At 36.1% G+C, this 19,288-nt stretch overlaps 1 protein-coding gene across 2 annotated transcripts in view; it reads left to right on the forward strand.

The window, feature by feature from the left end:
* Window positions 1-19,288, forward strand: part of ZCCHC7 (zinc finger CCHC-type containing 7) — a 241,827-nt gene that overhangs the window by 187,993 nt on the left and 34,546 nt on the right. For both annotated transcript variants that reach the window (XM_026506221.4, XM_026506220.4), the window contains exons 3-5: window positions 1,664-1,707; window positions 2,945-3,070; window positions 4,000-4,170. In XM_026506221.4, coding sequence (XP_026362006.1) covers window positions 1,664-1,707; window positions 2,945-3,070; window positions 4,000-4,170 — 341 coding nt within the window. The remainder of the gene's footprint in view (window positions 1-1,663; window positions 1,708-2,944; window positions 3,071-3,999; window positions 4,171-19,288) is intronic.

Here is a 19,288-nt window from a genome sequence, read left to right on the forward strand (position 1 = left end):
TTTATTTGGAATTGGGGGTAGTAATAGTTGCTATTTTGCATTTCACTGGTTTTTAGGTTTTATTTTTTTAAGGGCAATATTAAGACAGTTTTTTAATTAAAGTGATATTTAGTGGTCATTTTGAATCTTAAAGATGAAGGACATTGAGGTACAAAAGGCAGCCTTGAAACTTACAGCAGAGCATGCTCCTTAGATGGATCTTTTGAATGAAAGAATGCTGTTGTGGATGGTGATGATGCACTGTTATTTAATGTATTCTCCACTCTCCGTGTGTGGATGCAGCCTCCAAACTTTACAAAGGACATAATCATCTGCACAGCATCTCTGCTCTCCTATGGATTGGTCTTTTTGTAAAGCAGCCCTTTGGTTTTCTTAGTAAAACTATTTTATTTTTAAGTATATCTCTAGACACTTACTCCTGGTAGGCCTGGGGAAATGTAGATTACTTCATGTCTCCTCAAAATTCCTTTCAAAGAAAAGAGTCAGGCTCGATTTGCATTTTCAAGATAGAGAAGAGGAATAGATAGGAGGAAGGAAGAAATCTTAACTTTGCTTCAAGGAAAGAAAAAAAAAATCTTTCAGTCCTTTGTTGATACTATAGCGTCTGCATTAGTCATGTGTCCTTTCCTCCTTGGTCATGAGTGGACCAGAGGAATAGCATCCATTTGCAAAGGGCAGAGAGAAGGAAACAGCTGATAAAGAGGAATGTAGGGCTCCCAAGCACCCTAGGTTTTTACAGTTGTATTTTTAGATCAGTCAGTGGTTTCTGGATAGTTGGTCTCATTTGTTGTTTTATTTCGTTGTGTCTGATGTTACAAAATACAGTGTTAAATTTCTAGCCCCGATCATGAGATTGTCTTCAAAGTCCAGTTTTTTAAAATGTTACAATGAAAGTCAACTACAATGGGAAGCTAGTAGACATAGTTAATACTGATATTGGAAGGAAAAACCTTTCCTCTGCCTTCTTGGGTCTGAATGGTAGGGGCCTGTGAAATAACTAGTGATATATTAACAGGAGGAAAAATTGAGTGTGGGAGGGCACAGTAATGAGCAACTCAACTCAGTTGCCAGAGGTAAAGGTTTGTTTACCAACTTAAACACAAGTATTTAGGGCTTCAAAGGATGGAAGCTTTTGATGATGCTGGTTTATACAACTTGTTTTTGGAATGTCCTAGAAGCCAAAGTCAGTCATTTCCCTGACTGGAGACCCTGGGTGATGAGATGGGGGGGGGGGGGGGTGTTGCTGTGTAGCTGACTTTCATAAAGCTCTCTTTTAGTCAGATAAAGGAAGTTTAGATAAGATTTCTTCCTGCATCTGCTACTGGGTTTTTGGTTTCTTCACTGATTTTTTTTTTTATATTTGTTTATAGCTTGATGATTTTCAAAGCATTTTCACATATCTTATTTGAGTCTCAGAGTATTTTTTAGGTAGATAGGCAAATATTATTCCCATGAATTTCACAGGTAAGAAAACAGGTTAAGAGAGGTTAAGTATTTGTTTAGAGCCACACAAGTAATAATGGAGCCAAGATAAGAGGTTAAAATATTCATATATCTCACTACACCCTTGGGGTCCAATTTCAGTACTGACAAATTGAATAATGTCAATCTATAAGTGCTTTAAAGGTGTCAAGATTTGAGTAACATTTTATTTGTTTTGTAGGAGAAGATGGTGTAAATTGGTTCATCAGTGACAAAGACGCAGAGGTAAAAAAAATTGTTTTTCGAAGTAATGAATAATAGATGAATAAATTCCTTTGATTTGAAGTTTCCTTTCACTTCAGTATGATAACTTCATAAACTTTTTAGAGATAGCAGTGGTCCAAGTATGTTGTAAGAAAAAGTTTGATTTCAATGTATGGCGATTGAACTTTTCAGAAGCGCGGTTCAGCCTTGATTTTTGTCGGTCTGTTAATTGCCATCATGATTTAGTCCCCTTTCCCTTCTGTTTCTTCTCTGCCATGGTGAGTCCTCTCAGCCCGTATTGCCTGGTACCACTAAAGATCAACACCGGAAATAACTGCTTCTTCAGTGTAAGGAAATGGTTAGTCTATATTTAGGATGTGGCAGGTGTTTGTCTTTGTCAATTATTAGCCTTAATTGTGACAGATGGTTAGAAAAGAGAATAATTTTACAACTTGGAAAAAAAAAAAAAGAAAAGTTTTAAGAGATAATTAGATTGTGTCTACATGGGGCCTACCGGGTCAATCCAGCAGAATAACAAGTAAAAGATGAAAAACTTTTTCAAAGATGGAATTCTACCCAACAAGATAAAAGCATGGTTGGCACTTACATATTCCCCTTTAGTTATTCCAATATGATATCTTTTGCTAATATTCTTTTGCAAAATCTAGTGATCTTGGCTGGAATATAGGAGAACTAGAATTGGGTTACTATAGGCAGAATAGATCTTAAAAGTACTCTATTGGAAGGAAGTTATCTCATTGTCCGTTAGAAATTATAATCCAGTTTATAGGCAGTAACCCTGGGCTGTTCAAAAGAGAGAATGGGTTTGGTCATTACATGGTTTTATAACTTTTAAGACAAAAATCATTTTAAAAAATCCCCTAGGTAAAAATTTAAGCACGTTTCTCATTCAGAAAAATATGGTATACATTCAGATATAGAAATCAGCAATATCTTTGGTTCTGAATGCCACCAGAATGTCTAAATGATGCCTATCAGTACCTCTACTGGACCTGAACTGTAAGGAGAGAAAGATACAAAAGAAGTGGAACCATGTGGAGAAGTGTAAAAGAATGGGGGGGAGGGACAGACAAGAAGTAGAGTTGTCTTCATGGCAATCCCTTTTAAGTTTTTCTAATCTCTTTTAAGAACACAAAAGTTCCCTGTTGCTGGGTTCTAGATTAAATAGACTATGGCTGTTAATTTTTTTGAACAGAGTAAAAATTTTGTTTTAATTATTTATTTTTTCCCCCTTTAGGCCCAGATAGTTAATAATAGATCATCTGGAAGATGGACTCACCGATACTATTCAGCCAACAAAAATGTTACCTGTAGAAATTGTGACAAATGTGGCCATTTATCGAAAAACTGCCCCTTTCCACAAGTATGTGAAACACATGATGCTTCTTTCCTCGTTAAAAATCAAAATCTTAAGAGTGGACCCCATTATAACCCTTGAATTCAAATCTTGCATAATATATGTGTAGATTTCACATTACATTTTCATGTAGGTCACAGCCTACAATAATAGCAGAGAAGGAACAGTGAAGTTAGGGTCAGAAAAACCTGGAATCATTTTAGCTTTCCGTTGGTAGTTGCGCAACGGTAGACAAATCATTTCACCCTCTGTGCCTCTGTTTGCTTATCTAGAAAATGAGGAGTTTAAACTGAATGATTCCTGAGACTCCTCTCACTTCCAAACTTTCTACTTTATGAGACAGCTTGTTTCATTGTGGGCTAATTTTCATTGTTAGAAAGTTATCATTTTAAGCATTTATAAATGTTTATTGGTGTAAATTATGTTAAACAGATACATCGATCTTTGGAACAACACAGAACTAAAGTTCTTAGATGTTCCCTGACACACAGTAAGCCGTCAAGAAACATTCCTTCTGTTTACCTACTCCTTCTTCCAAATGATTGTCTTTCAGATCTTTGAGACAGCTCTTAGGTTTCCTCTGTCTTTGGTCCTCCAAGCAAAGCGGCCTCTTTCAGTATCTGTTTCTCCTACGACTCAGCTTCCAGGTCCTCCTCATCCCACTTTCCCTCTCAGGCACGATCCACTTGATCCATAAGCAGATGCCAGTTGATAGTACATGCACAATAAGCCTTTTTGGCAACCGCACAATACAGATAGCTTGTGTTAAAGCTCTGATTTCAGACATTTTGTTTGATTTTAAAGTTATACTCAAGATTTGACCTTCATTGGGGTCTCAAATTGGAAATAAATGTTATGGAATTATACAGAAAAAGAAAAATTAATCTTCTATTTGAAACCTATTTTGCTAAAGAGATTTTCTGTTTGCCACCTAGAAAGTCCGCCCCTGCTGTCTCTGTTCTGAGAGAGGACACCTTCAGTATGCCTGCCCGGCCCGCTTTTGCTTAGGCTGTTGTTTGCCTATGTCTTCCACTCATAGATGTCTTGAAAGGCCTTCCTGGAGAAAACGATGTGACCGATGTGATATGATAGGCCACTATGCTGATGTGAGTACCTGGCATATAACTAATTTGTCGGACTTTGGGGGCAGTGTGCCAATTTGTAACTATCAGTCAGCCTACCTAAAAGAATGTTTATTCTATACCATATGTAACAATAGCCATGTCCCTTTGGCTACTCATCATCTAAAGCAATGTTCTAATAGGAATCCTACTGAATGGTTCGTCAGGAGGCAGCATCAAGAAATATTGTAAACCCAGGCTTGCCTGCTTTGCTTCATGTGCTTGCTAAGTAAAGGTTTGAAATAAAAGAGGTATGTAATAAATAACATGTAAAATTTACGTACCTCTTCATGCACAGTTAGATGAAAATATGTACCTACTTAGCAGTTGTATACAAAGGTCTATATGAAGCCTGGCTTGATGCTGCTTATTGATGACTCTTGCTGATATAATAGTCTTAAGCAAGAAGGACAAAACCACCAATACTTTATTCAGATCTGCTTATCTTAATTCGTTTTTTAGATTAAAAAAAAACAAAAGTAATTTAGAAGACGTTGAGTTACCTGTAGCACAGTAAATTTTAGCGGATTGTTATTTTGGACATCATTTTGCATCACATGATCCTAATTTCAGTCAAAATTTCAAAGATCAGAAGGGCTGTAGAAGTTATTTTTTTTTAAAGTAAGAATCTTTTCCTTTTAATTTGTACTTCCCAGAGACATGATACAAAGCACAAAACATTTTTCTAATTTTATTTATATTGGAATATACCTATAACCTTTTGCCTAAAAAAGTGATATGGCTTTCTATTGAGATGAATTTAGATTGAAACATACTAGAATATGAATGTTTGGTATATATGTTTCTCATATAAATATATCAACTATTGATTGTAATTTTTAAAGTGTCTTTAAACAAATAAAAATAAGGTCACTATGCTATACATTGTTCTACAATTTAACTTTTTTCTGCCTAATTCCTTATGAATGCATATCTGTGCATTAGCTCATAAAGATCTACCTTTCAAATGGCTAGCTTTTATTCCACTATATGGACGTACCAAGGTAGCCGGCAATTTCTCTTACCAATACATCTAGATTTATAGTTACAACCCATTTTTTTAAGCAAATAGTGCTACAATAAATATCTTTATGTGTGTGTGTATCTGTGTAAGGTTATTTCAGTAAGTCAGATTCTAAGTAGGATTGTGTAATTAAAGGATATATACATTTATATCTGAATAAATATTGTCAAATTGCTCTTCTAAAAGGTGGTACTCAGTCAACTATAATTGATCTTTTAAAATTTTGGCCAGTGAGTTAAGGAGAAAATGATATCATTGTTTTTATTTGTGTTTTTTAGGCCACTAGTGACATTGAATCTGATTCTCAAGACTAGTTGTGGAGATAGAAGTGTTATTTCTTTGCAAAGTAGCTTGAACTGGGGTGCCTGGCTGGCTCAGTGGGTAGAACATGTGACTCTTGATCTTGGGGTCGTGTGTTCAAGCCCCATGTTGGGTATAGAGATTACTTAAAAAAATAAAATCTTTGGGGCATCTGGGTGACTCAGTCAGTTAAGCATCCAACTCTTGGTTTTGGCTCAGGTCATGATCTCTGGGTTGTGAAATCAAGCCCCATACTGGGCTGTGGGCTCATCATGGCGACTGCTTGAGATTCTCTACCTCTGCCTCTCCCCCGTACCCCCCAGCCCCCCCCCACTCACACTCGCTCACTCTCAAATAAAGTCTTTTTTTTTAAGTACCTTTAACTTTTTAATATTTACTGTCTTAAAAATAAAAAGCCAAAGTTGGCTTAGTTTTATACCACTGTTCTCTGCATTACATTGTCAATGATAATTTTTTTAGGCAGATTTTCTAGTTTGGCAGTTACATTTAATAGCATATTTCTTTACTTCTTTCTTCTGAAAAGCTCTTACAAATATGATCTTATTTGCCTGTGATAACAGAAGGGTCTCAGACATCATGAGCAGTTGTTTTTTTTAAATAAGAAACTGTAGTACAGAACAGTTAAGAATGATTTGTAATAGGTTATATAATCAGCTGTGAATTAAATCTGTAGTCCATTCTGCTTAACTGCTTAATTTTGGCCTCGAATGTATGTTAAACTCTTTATCTAAAATGACCGTGAGACTTAATAACCCCAGTGAATGTAAGTTTTTAAGATAGGGTTAGGCTATGGCCGACTTCAGAGAAGGCAGCGCCCTTTCCCCTAAATCTGCCAAGATCTAACTGTTGGGTTTTTTTGTAATTACATGGTGAAGGTTCTGGACACTAATTGATCTTTTTCTAGCCTGACCACCTTGTATAAGATTCCCTTGGAGCTCAATCAAACCTGAACTTCACTGACTCCATCTGAAGAAGCTTATAGGCCTTCCAGCATCCCAGAAGCGCTTCATGAAGATTCACTTGGAAGCAGAGTCATTCTGGCCTCGGGTTGTGGGAACTATTCATCCAGTCCCATACATGCTCTAAGTTTGTCTTGAAACCTGGCCCTCCACAGAGAATATTGTTTACCCTGCAACCCTCTCAGATGTTTGCCGCTCGTTCTTTCTTGACCCATGTACGTGAATTAGGTTGATTAGGATTAAACTCTTTCTTACTCACTGTGGCTGCTTTTCAGTCATTAGTCTTCCCTCTTTATGTGGATACTTCTGGCTTATTTAAGACCCATACCTCTGACAATACTGTCCTCTCTTCATTGTCATTTTCATCTTTCCACCTGCTGGACTTGCTGCTGGTTCACAAAGGATTTCTGAAGCCCTGGGTAATTACAGATGCCCTACCTTCTTATCAGTTAAAGAGATTAAGAAACTTCCCATTTACTTTATACATCCCTGTAACCACCCCACCTCTGTAATGCCAGAGTACCAGTTATATGTGCAAAAAGAGTCTGTAATGAAAACTGATGAGTCACATTCGTATTCTTGCTGTAATGGAAGACTTTTCCTGAACTCTGCTTGGAAAATGACTCATATGTTAACTACTGCATAAAAGTAATTTGGTTGAAATTCCAGTTTTACAATGTAAAGGATAGAAAGATGGCTCAAGGCCTGCTAAAGTTAACCTGTTTCATTGGTATCTTCCAAAGGAAGGGAATCTGCAGTGCGGAAAGAATCCCAGTTCTGAGTCTGCCACAGATTCTCTCCTCTTGTCAACAATTTTGTAAATATGCAGAAAATTTTATTTTTTTAAACTTTAAAAAAAAGATTTTATTTATTTGAGAGTGCGAGCGTGGGGGAGAGAGAGAGATCACAAGCAGGGGGGAAGTGTAGAGGGAGAAGCAGACTCCCCTCCAAGCAGGGAGCCTGATGTGGGATTCGATCCCAGGACTGCCTGTGCCATCCAGGTGCCCTATTTTTAAATTTTTTTTAAAGATTTATTTATTTCAGGGAGAGAGAGTGCACGTGGGAGGGAGAAGGAGAGACGTAGACTTCCCGCTGAGCATGGAGCTGAACACAGGCTCGATCTCACTCACGACCCCTGAGATCATGACCTGAGCCAAAATCAGGAGTCGGACGCTCAACCAGCTGAACCACCCAGGCACCCCTTAAATATTTAAAATTTTAACGTGTGTGAACACATCTTGGATACATAATCTCATTCTGTAAGGTATATCTGACATTTCCAAGATAATAATAGCTATAGGTAATTACTTACAGTGTTTGAAACACTGTGCTAAATGCGTTACTAACTAGGGAAGGGGAGTGCTTTGTTCACTGCTCTATCCTCAGCACATAATAGATGTTCTATAGATATTTGTGTTTGTGTCATTTATGTAATCCTTACATCTACCGTATAAGATGGATACCGTTTAATGTTCCAGTTTTACAGAGAAGAAAACTGAAGGGTGCCTGGGCAGTGCAGTCAGTTAAGCATCCCACTCATGGTTTCAGCTCAGGTCGTGAGATCGAGCCTTGTGTCTGGCTCCACACTCAGCGTGGAGTTCTCTCTTCCTCTCCCTCTGCCCCTCCCTGCTCGTGCTCTCTCACTCTTTCTCTCAAATAAATAAATAAATAAATATTTTTTAAAAAGGGCATTTATTTTATCTTTAGTCAACTCCAAGGAATACAGAATGGTATTCAAATGCCTTTTGCCTCTCATCCTTTCCCTAGACTTACTGAGATACTACTGGCCAAAAGTAAGACTGGTTGAGAGACACAGCTGTTGAGCTCAATAACTGAGCCAAGTTTTTAATTAAAGATTTCCTTATTTCAAATATTTAGTTTTGTGTAATACTGATTAGTTCTACCTTTGTTCAAAAACATCTCCGCTGTTGAATCACCCAAATAAACCTTTTTTATATTTATCAAAAATTTGCTGGTTGCCTACTACATGCCAGGCAATATTCCAAGTACAAAAGATATAAAGATGAATAAGACATGGTCCCTGCCTTCGAGTAGCTCAGAGTATAAGAAAGGCAGACACGTGAAAGAACAGTGTAAAAGTGATGTGATGGAAGGTGTACCAGGGTGGTGAAAATTGAATGAGAGAATATCGGAAGACTAACCTTGGTGACTTGCAAGTAATAGATATATAGAAAGTATAAGAAGTGACACAGACCATAGGAGGGAGTCGAGAAACTGTGCCTGTAATAACATGTCACCTGTCTCTGGAAATCTCGGCTGTAAAGTAAGGCCATAGGAACTCATGATCCAGGCTAAGTGAGTTTTCCTGTAATCATATGGCTCAAAACATAGACAAAGGTCAGTATTTTCTGAGCACCTGTTTGCTTGCCTTCCTGCTTGTACATTCAAAGACAGGGAAGATTGAGGAAGGAAATCTATAGCCATTCCTGCACTAATTCTCCTTTCTGATGCTGTATCTCTTCCACTCATGGAAAGCCACTTTTCTGTTGTATCATAATTTAATGCATTGCTTTAACCCTGAAAAGCATTCACAGCGTAATCCAGAATCTGACCACTTCTCATCATTTCTACCACTATCCTCCTAACAGAAGCATAAGTGAGCATTTACTGCCTGGATTATTCTAATGGCTTCCTGAACTGGTTCCCTGCTTCTTTGCCCCTTTATATTCAGTTTTCAGTAGCTGGTTAGAGTAATTCTGTCTGTCTGTCTATCTGTCTATCTATCTGTCTGTCTATTTATTTGCTTTTAAAGATTTTATTTTATTTATTTTATTTTTAGAGAGAGAAGGGGAGAGACTAAGGGAGAGAGAGAGAATCTTTTTTTTTTTTTTTAAGGTTTTATGTATTTATTTGACAGAGAGAGACAGCCAGAGAGAGGGGGAACACAAGCAGGGGGAGTGGGAGAGGAAGAAGCAGGCTCCCAGCAGAGGAGCCCGATGCAGGGCTCGATCCCAGAACGCTGGGATCACACCCTGAGCCGAAGGCAAATGCTTAACGACTGAGCCACCCAGGCGCCCCGAGAGAGAGAGAATCTTAAGCAGGCTCCACGCCCAGCACAGAGCCTGACCCAGGGCTTTCACAACCCTGAGATCATGACCTGAGCCGAAACCAAGAGTCGGAGGCTCAATTGACTGGGCCACCCAGGTGCCCTTAAAGACTTTATTTTTAAGTAATCTCTACACCCAATGTGGGGCTTGAATTTACAACCCCAAGATCAAGAATTGCATGCTCTGGGGCGCCTGGGTGGCACAGCAGTTAAGTGTCTGCCTTCGGCTCAGGGCGTGATCCCGGCGTTATGGGATCGAGCCCCACATCAGGCTCCTCCGCTATGAGCCTGCTTCTTCCTCTCCCACTCCCCCTGCTTGTGTTCCCTCTCTCGCTGGCTGTCTCTCTCTGTCGAATAAATGAATAAAATCTTTAAAAAAAAAAAAAAAAAAAAAGAATTGCATGCTCTACTGACTTGGCCAGCTGAGGCGCCCCAGAGTAATCCTTTTTAAACATAACTCAGATTATATCAATCCTCTATCCAAAATCCTCAAATAAGACTTTGCATCTCTCCCAAAGTAAAAGTTACAGGCCTTAGAATCACCAACAAGGCTGTATATGATCTGGTTTCTTGACCACATCACTTGTAGTTATCCCTTGCTTATTCCACCTGGTCTCCTTGCTGTCCCTTAAAAGAACAAACATGTTCTTGCCTCTACCTGCTGTTCTCTCTGCTGGGTATCCAGGTATCCACAATGATTCATCTCCTTCATGCCTTTACACATATGTCCTCTTTTTAGAGAGGCCTTCCCTGACCACCTTAATTAAAACAGTACCTCCAACATCCCCTGCCCTTCTTCCCTGCTTTGTTTCCTCCATAACAGTTATATCGTACATTCTATGTATTTTTCTGTCTCCCTTAATTAGAGTGTAAGCTCCATGTCTGTTTTCAGACATGTTCGATCCTGTATCTCCAGCTTGTAGCAGAGTACCTCACCTGTAGGATTATCGAATAAGCAAATAAGTGAATTAGGGGCAACAGACCCCACTTACCTACCCACCATCCAGTTGTGCTTGTGAAAGTTGTTAGATCCTGCACATTGATATACGGGCTTGGAAATTCTCAGCTTGACTCATTAAGAGGTAGGCATCTCTCAATAATATTTAAAATCAAGTTTCAACAGATTTTCCAAAAGCTATAATACCTATAGTATACATAAAATAAAATGACATATCTAAGGCAAAGGAAATCCTTTTTCTTGTTTTCCCTCCCACTACCTTAAATAGTCAGTTCTACTTTCTTAAGTATTTTCTTTAGTGATTTTCCTATATCTCCATTTTAAACCAGTATTATAGGTATTGATGCAGTCCTGTGTTTTTGGTTTGTCAACCATTAGCTTTCATGTGGAAAAATCTCATCTATCACTTTGTGATGGAATATACTGTGTCATCTTTTTCAGTGCCTTAAAAAGACAAATTTGAAGAAAGGAAAAATAAAACTAACGTTCTGATAACCTTTTACAATTCAAATAATCATAAACTAATTTACCTGCCGAACTTCATTGAAGTCAAGACAAAAAGTAAATCATTGTAATAGATTGATATGTATGTTCACATAAATATGTAGTTCTGCTGACACCTAAACATTACAACTTTTGAGAATAAAAGAAAATATGACTTGGGTTAGAATACTTTATTGCTCTTGCTTTTTACAGCATTTCATGTTGTTTAAGCATAATATTAGAACAAGGGTCATGACTAGGATTGATTGATTTGCTTAAAAAAAAAATAATTGTTGAATAGGCTTATAAAATGCTTATTTACCTGAGAGACCAGAATACCCCCAAGGAAGTTAAGTAGATTCTGTGCTTGAGGTCTCTTATCCTCTTGATTGGTGTATATGCAAAACTCATGATAATGTTAGTGAAAATTCATATGTGTTCATTGTTCAGGGAGTAAATCCTGGAATTAGTAATTAATAATTCATTGGAACTGTTCCCAAACCACCTAATAAATGAATATCTGAAACTTTTCATGGTTATATATATATAAGCTTATGGAAATAACCTTAGAGGGTAGAAAGTTTTAACTGATGGTATGTAATTTAGCATGGTTACAATTTGAAGGAGAAACCAGTCCTTACTTTGAAATTGTACTAAATGGTATCCTTTCTCGTCATCTGTGACTAACCTGACAATTTCCCCCAGTCTCCTCAACTCCTCAACTGTAGCTCTAGTCACTTTCAGTAGACCTTTTCAGATTGAGAGCAGGTTTACATTTTCTTTATAGAAGTTATAAGAATAAGTTTGTAGAGGTTAGAGACAGTTCCTTTCCCCAGACCCCTAACTTCCACCGAAAGAGGAGAAGGATTGTCTCCTTATAGTTTGTCTACCAAAATTAACAGCCCTAAAAATTAAAGGAATAAATAAATTTTAGTTTTTCATTGAGAATTTTATGGGACTTAGGTATGAACTTTTCAGTGCAGTCACATTGGGAAGACCTGAGTCTTTGAGAAATACAGCCGCAGACCACTGGAAATTTTGTTAAATTTCAAACTCATTATACCCCTCACCTTTTCTTTTTCTTTCTTTTTTTTTTTTTTTTTTAATTTTCAGTCCAAGTATAAAAGCCCATGTAGACTTGGACTTGAATTTGACTATTAGATCCAATAATAAGGGCAAATTTTGGGACATAGTTATATAAGCTATGAATTTGGGGAGTGAAATTAAGGAAATCAGATTCTCATTAACACCTGGAAGGCTAAAAATTTTATTTATTAAGCATTATATACTAAGGTCAACTCCCCTGGACTTTATAAATCTCATAGTTTTCTTTTTCTTTTTCTTTAAGGTTTTATTTATTTGAGAGAAAGAATGAGCATGAGCTGGAGGTGGATGGGGAAAGGGAGAAGCAGACTCCCCTTTGAGCATGGAGCCTCACACTGGGCTCAATACCAGGACCCCAAGATCACGACCTGAGTCTAAGTCAGATGCTTAACCAACTCAGTCACCTGAGTGCCCCTCATACAGTTTTCTGACTAAGTTCTAATAATCTCCCTCAAATTGTCCCTCGTGAAGGAAAATACAGCAACAGAGAATGATTTTAAACCTGTGAAAGTATTCAGACTTAATTATGGACATCTGTCTTTGCCAGTTACTCATTTTTTTTTTAAGATTTTATTTATTTAGTTGACAGAGATAGAGACAGCCAGCGAGAGAGGGAACACAAGCAGGGGGAGTGGGAGAGGAAGAAGCAGGCTCCTAGCGGAGAAGCCTGATGTGGGGCTTGATCCCAGAACGCTGGGATCACACCGTGAGCCGAAGGCAGACGCTTAACGACTGAGCCACCCAGGCGCCCCGCCAGTTACTCATCTTAAAGACAACACTGTTTTTTTCAGTTATATACTAATTAAATTACTTAGGTATTCCATTTAAGAGGTACACACATTTCCTCTTGAAAATTTACAGATGTCTGTAGAATGATTCTATTTCAGTAAAAAACAAAATGAGGGGTGCCTGGCTGGCTCAGTTGGAGGAACATGTGACTCTTGATATTGGGGCTGTGAGTTTGAGTTTAAGATTACTTAAATATATATATATATATATATATGTGTGTGTGTGTGTGTGTGTGTGTGTTTTAAATGAGCTCCATATAATCTCTATTAGCTCTATATAATCTATATTTATATACATATATATATATATATACATATATATATATATATATCTTTATGAACAAAAATAAATGGGGTAGAAGAATGCATACCAAGCTAGTAGGCTGCTAACATTGGATTTCCTCAGCTGACTGATAATGGATTGGAAGAGGGCTAGGAGACATGATTAGCTTTGCTGTTATTTGTCTTCTTATTGTATTGTTTCCTTTGTTTACAAGCAGAAAGATGATTTCTGCAAGATTTCAGTTCAGTAACAAGTATGATTTTGCCATGTTGTATAGCCTTCTAATGATTATTGCCTTAATCAAAATAATAATAATTATATGCTATTTAAGAATTTCAGGAACTCAAGAAGATTCTGTAATAAAATATTATGAGCTAATTGAACTTTAAGTTACATAATGTTAAAATAATTCTCACTGTAGTCATAGGTACTAAAGGAAAAGTATACACCCTGAGAACACTAATCATTGTATTGGGGGAGTTTCAGATATATAAGAAGACAAGACTCATCTTTTAAATTAATTACCTCATGAAGTGTTATTCTTAATTTTTTATTATTTTTTCCTTAGTGATCTTTTACACAGGAATCAATAATGAAATAAACTATAGGGTCTCACTTCTAAATCCTTCTTTCTTACCCACCTCATCAACCCCAGCACCTACCACTACTTCACTTGGTGGAGGGAGGCTTATACGTAACCTTTACCTTGATACATTTATAAGAATCTGGGACAATAGGAATGGTCTTTTAATGAAGTAGATCACAGTTTTCAGTGGGATAAACCATCTGTACTTTGCAGATCTTTATAATTAAAACTCCTTCCCTGTTCCTCACAAACCAGACCTCTGAGAAAGCTAAATTTTTCCGTGAAGGTTGTCAGAGACGTATACAGTCCTTGGCAGATACCACCTCAGTTCCCAATGCTAGCCAGATTGACATAAGTTTCTCTTTTTTTAATTTTTTTTTTTTTTTTTTTTTTTAGGATGAGCTGATAGAGGGCAATATGAAGAACTGGTAGATTAAAAAAGGAATCAGTGATGACCCCAAATGAAATAAACTCATTATAATAAATACAAAAATTGAGAAAATCCCAATTCATTTTTCACCTTGTGAATTAGAGAAGTGATCCAAAGCAAAATGAACAAAAATTCTGATTAAGAGAGCATGCACCCAATAGGAGAGAGAAAAAAGTCCCACATCTAGACATATGCTAGTGAAATGTCTGAATGTCAAACAAATGAAAACCACACAGACATCCAGACAGGAAAATATCACATTGCACGTACACACACACACAACATCAAGCTTGCATCAAACTTCTCCTGTGCAATACTAAATGCCAGAAGGCAGTAGAGAAATCTCTAGAGGATAGAGCATTCTGAGAAAAATAGATGACATGGCCAAGCTGTTGTTCATTTGTGAATTTATTGGAAAAGTCAGAATAAAATTAGCAGCAATGAACACTGAAACCGGGAAGGCATAAAGTGTGTGTATGAATACTTCCTATTGATCTGTTTTTAAGCTTAATTAATTTTAGGAAAAGTTATTTTAAAATGTAATTTGAAAGCTATAAGGTGAATCATAGATAATTCCAATAAAATTAAGTTTGTTTTAATTATAAGAGAAATAAGCCATATAAATTTTAGATTACTAATTAATAATGAGGCAAAAGAAACAATATAACAAGTGATAGGAAAAAATGGAAACAGCAAGAATGCTTAAAAAATACAAGTATGAGGATAAAAATAGGACCAGACATATCAATTATCACAATAAATAAATGGATTAAATGCTCTTTTTGGAAAACAAAGACACCAATTTCAGAAACCATAAGGAAAAGGGACAATAGATTTAACTTTTAAAAAATGTCTATCCAAAAAGACCATTAATAAAATTAAATGACAGACCGCAACTTGGGTAAGATTTTTATAAAATGCATGATTTCTATAATATAGAAAAATCTCTTATAAATTACTAGGAAGAAAGATGTCTTCTTAACAGTAATAATGTTAGAGAAGTTGTGGTGGATACAGAAGTACATTTGGATAACCTTGCTGGAATTCAGTTGTGGATGTTTGTAAAGATACATCTACAAGAATGTTCATCTCAGAATTGTTATAATAATGAAAATTAGAAGCAACCCCAAAATTTAACATTCTAGCTCATTTAAGTAACTTACAGTACATCCTATGTAATGAAATACTCTTCAGCTATTTAAAAAATGATGAAATGGGTGCCTGGGTGACGCAGTTGATGAAGCATGGGACTCTTGCTTTTGCCTCAGGTCATGATCTCAGGGTTATTAGATTGGGCTCCACATCCAGGTCTGCACTCAGTGCAGAGTCTGCTTGAGACTCTTTCTCCTTCTGCCCCTCCCCCTCTCTCTAAGATAAATAATAAAATAAATCTTTTTTAATAATTTAAAATATAAAAATGAATATTGAAATCTAAAGTTACCAGTACATTAAGTGAAATACATAAATTACAAAATAGTATATGAAATATAATCCTGTTTCCATACAAATAAATACACGTATTTATATACGTATATAGATTTGCATGGAAAAAAATTTGAAATGAAGTATTCCAAAATGTTTTACTATAGTTATGTCAAGAATTATAGTTTTTTTATGTCTATTCTATATATATATATATATATATATTTTAAAGATTTTTATATATTTATTTTAGAGAGAGAGAATGACAGAGAGCATTGTGGGGAAGGGTAAAGGGAGAGAGTCCCAAGCAGACTCCACCCTGAGCAGAGTGGGCTCGGGCCTTAGTCTCTTGACCCTGAGATGACGACCTGAGCCAAAACCAAGTGTTGGACGCTCAGCCAACTGTGCCATCCAGACACCCCACTATTCTTTATATTTTTATAGTGAATTTATATTCATTTTATAATTTTTTACCTTGATATGTAATGTACAATATTCTATTACTGCTTAAAACGTTTTAGGAATCGTATCATCAGTAACCAATCTAGCCTATATTCATTCTTTTTTTTTTTTTAAGATTATATTTTTAAGTAATCTCTACACCCAACATGGGGCTCAAATTTATAACCCCAAGATCAAGAGTCACATGCTCCACTGACTGAGCCAGCCAGGCATCCCATTCTTTTTTTAATAGTAAAACTGACTTTTTTTCTTTTGGTGTTCAGTTATATGAATATGTATGGATTCATGTAAGCCCCACCACAATCAGAATACAGAACAGTTTCATCACCTCCAAAAAAACTCTCTCATGCTATCTCTGTATAGTCACACCCTCCCCTCATCCCTAACTCTGGCCATTAATTTGTTCTCCATTACTATAGTTTTGTTTTTTCAAGAGTGTCATGTAAATGGAATCACACCATTGCAAAGTTTTGAGACTGGCTTCTTTCACTTACCTGGTAGCTTGGAGATTGATCTGAGTTGTTCCTGTGTCAGTAGTTTATTCCTTCGTAGTATTCCATTGTATGGATGTATTATAGTTTATTTATCCATTGAGGAACATTTGGGTTGTTTATGATTTCTGACTACTACAAATAAGGCTGCTGTGAATATTTGTTTATAGTCTTTTGTGTGAACATAGTTTTCATTCCTTTGGGGTAAATTTCCAGGTGGAGATTGCTAGTCCTATGTATGTTTAACTTTATAAGAAACTGCCATATTGTTTTCCAGAGTGGTTGAACCATTTGCGTTCCTACTAGCAAAGTGAGAAATCTAGTTGCTCTGTATCCTCATCAGCATTTGATGTTGTCAATATTTTTTATTTTAGCCATTCTAATAGTTGTGTACTATCTGGCTTGTTTTAGTTTACATTTGCCTAATGGCTAAAAAGGTTGAATATCCTTTCATGTGCTTATTTGCTATCCTTTTATCCTTTTTGGTGAAGTGTCCAGATCCTTTCCTAGTTTTTAGTTACTGCGTTTATTTTCTGATTGTTGTGTTTTGAGAGTTTTTTCAGTATTTTGGATATAAGGGGTTTTTTAGATATGTGATTTCCATACATTTTCTCCCAATCTGTAGCTTATCTTTTTTATTCTTTTGACAGTCTTTGGCAGAGCAGTAGTTTTTAAATTTGGTGAAATCCAGTTTGTCAATGTTTTGTCTTTTATGAATTGTGCTTTTGATGTACTTTCTAGGAACTCTTTATCCAACTGCAGTTAACAACGATCTCTCCTGTGTGTTATCCCAAAATGTTTATTGTTTTATGTCTTATATTCAGATCTGTGATCCATTTTGAGTTCATCTTTGCATAAAGTATGAGATTGATTTATTTTTTACACATGGATGATTAGTTGTTCATTACCATTTGTTGAAAAGACTATCCTTTCTCCAATGAGTTGCTTTTACCTCTTTGTCAAAGATTAAATGTCCACATTTGTGGACTCATTTCTGGAGTCTGTTCTGTTGCATTGATTTAAGTGTCTGTTCCCCTCACCAATATCATACTGTCTTATAATATTACAGCTTTGTAGTAAGTGTTAAAATTAGATAGTATGATTTCTTAAACTTTGTTATTATTTTATAAAATTACATTAGCTATGGTAGTTCCTTTCCTTTTCCAGGTAAGTTTTAGAATAAGTTGTATGTACCTACAAAAATATCTTGATGGGACTTCGACTGGTATTGTGTTCAGTCTGTGGATCACTATGGAGAGACTTGACTCTAATATTTTGAGTCTTCAATCCATGAACATAGTATGTGGCTCTGTTTACTTAGGTCTTTAGTTTCCGTTATCAGAGTTTTGTAATTATCAGTGTATACGTTCTCTACATACTTAGATTTATACCTAAGTACTTCATTTTTCTCGGAACTGTAGATTTTGGTATTGCTTTTTAAATCTTGTTTTTCAATTGTTTATTGTTTGTATATAGAAGAAAGTTTGGAATAAAATATTCTGAAATTTTGCAGTAGTTATTTCAGGTGGTAGTATTATAGGTGACTTTTATTTTTGTTTATCTGTATTTTCTGGTTTTATAATGAATATGCATTACTTTTATAATATTTAGTGTTATTCTTTAAAAAAAAAAAAAAAAGGACAACTCTTTAAAGTTACTGTAGTATCAGCACAACTTTGGACCTAAAGGTGATTACTTGTATCCCTGACATACCCTGGATAAGATTCCTGGGAGAAAATGAAAAGGAAATTTCCCCAGGAGAATCCCATGAGAACTAGAGAAGTAGAACTGGATATCAGGGAATAATTATCAATAAAAGGAGTTTAATGTAGTTGGTTAAGATGAATCAGGATTATTTTCAGTAGTTTTAAATGATTTGTTCTACTACATATTTGTTATTTATGATGGACTTTGTATAATTGGTTTATAAATAAAGTTCTGAACTGCCATTTTAAAATTATTTTACCTTTACTTTATCTCTTCTGAATCTAGTTTAAAACTTCTGGTCCCTGCTGATGGGCTTACGGAAGCAGTGTGGTAGAGAAGGTATGAGAACTAGTTCATAGTTATCTCAGAATGTCGGCACCAATACCAAAGAGACAGTGAAATCAGCTGGAGTTTTAACTGTTGTCCAGAAGATGTTCTGGGTGTTTTTAGAAACAGGGAGACATCTGAGTGTGCCAAAAGCTATAAAAAGAGAGAATTAAGATGCTAGAGAGCAGGAAATAAGACCTTTCTTCAGTTGTGTACATGATTATGTATTCACTACTAAAGTGGCTAGATAGATTCCCCAAATTATAGGGCTCTATCCCTCCAAGTTTCTCCTTCCTGATAGTCACTTACTCAGCCTACAGGTGGTAGCTGTTTAGCTATTATAAGAAAGGCAAGAGAGAAAGGTTAGTGAGGACCCTGAGATTGTTGTTATTATTTAAACCTTGCGGTAAAAAGAATTAAGTAAGCTTGAGTAAACTGAAGAAAGATACAAACTTTTGAGAGTGGCATGGAATACTTTCATTTTTCACCAGTGATCAAGATATTTTGTTTTTTTTTATTTCAAAATTTAACTGTTATATCTGAGATCAGATTTATCTGATCACATATTCTTTGTTGTGTATTTTTGAACAAATAAGAGCATTACTGAGTGAGTGCGCCTCAGTTAAATGTAAAAATAGGTACATTGCATATGGTGCAGTAGTTGCTAATTGATGTTTCTGAATTGTTTTCT

The sequence above is a fragment of the Ursus arctos genome, unplaced genomic scaffold, assembly GCF_023065955.2.
Source record: "Ursus arctos isolate Adak ecotype North America unplaced genomic scaffold, UrsArc2.0 scaffold_18, whole genome shotgun sequence".
In the NCBI taxonomy this organism is placed as follows: Eukaryota; Metazoa; Chordata; class Mammalia; order Carnivora; family Ursidae; genus Ursus; species Ursus arctos.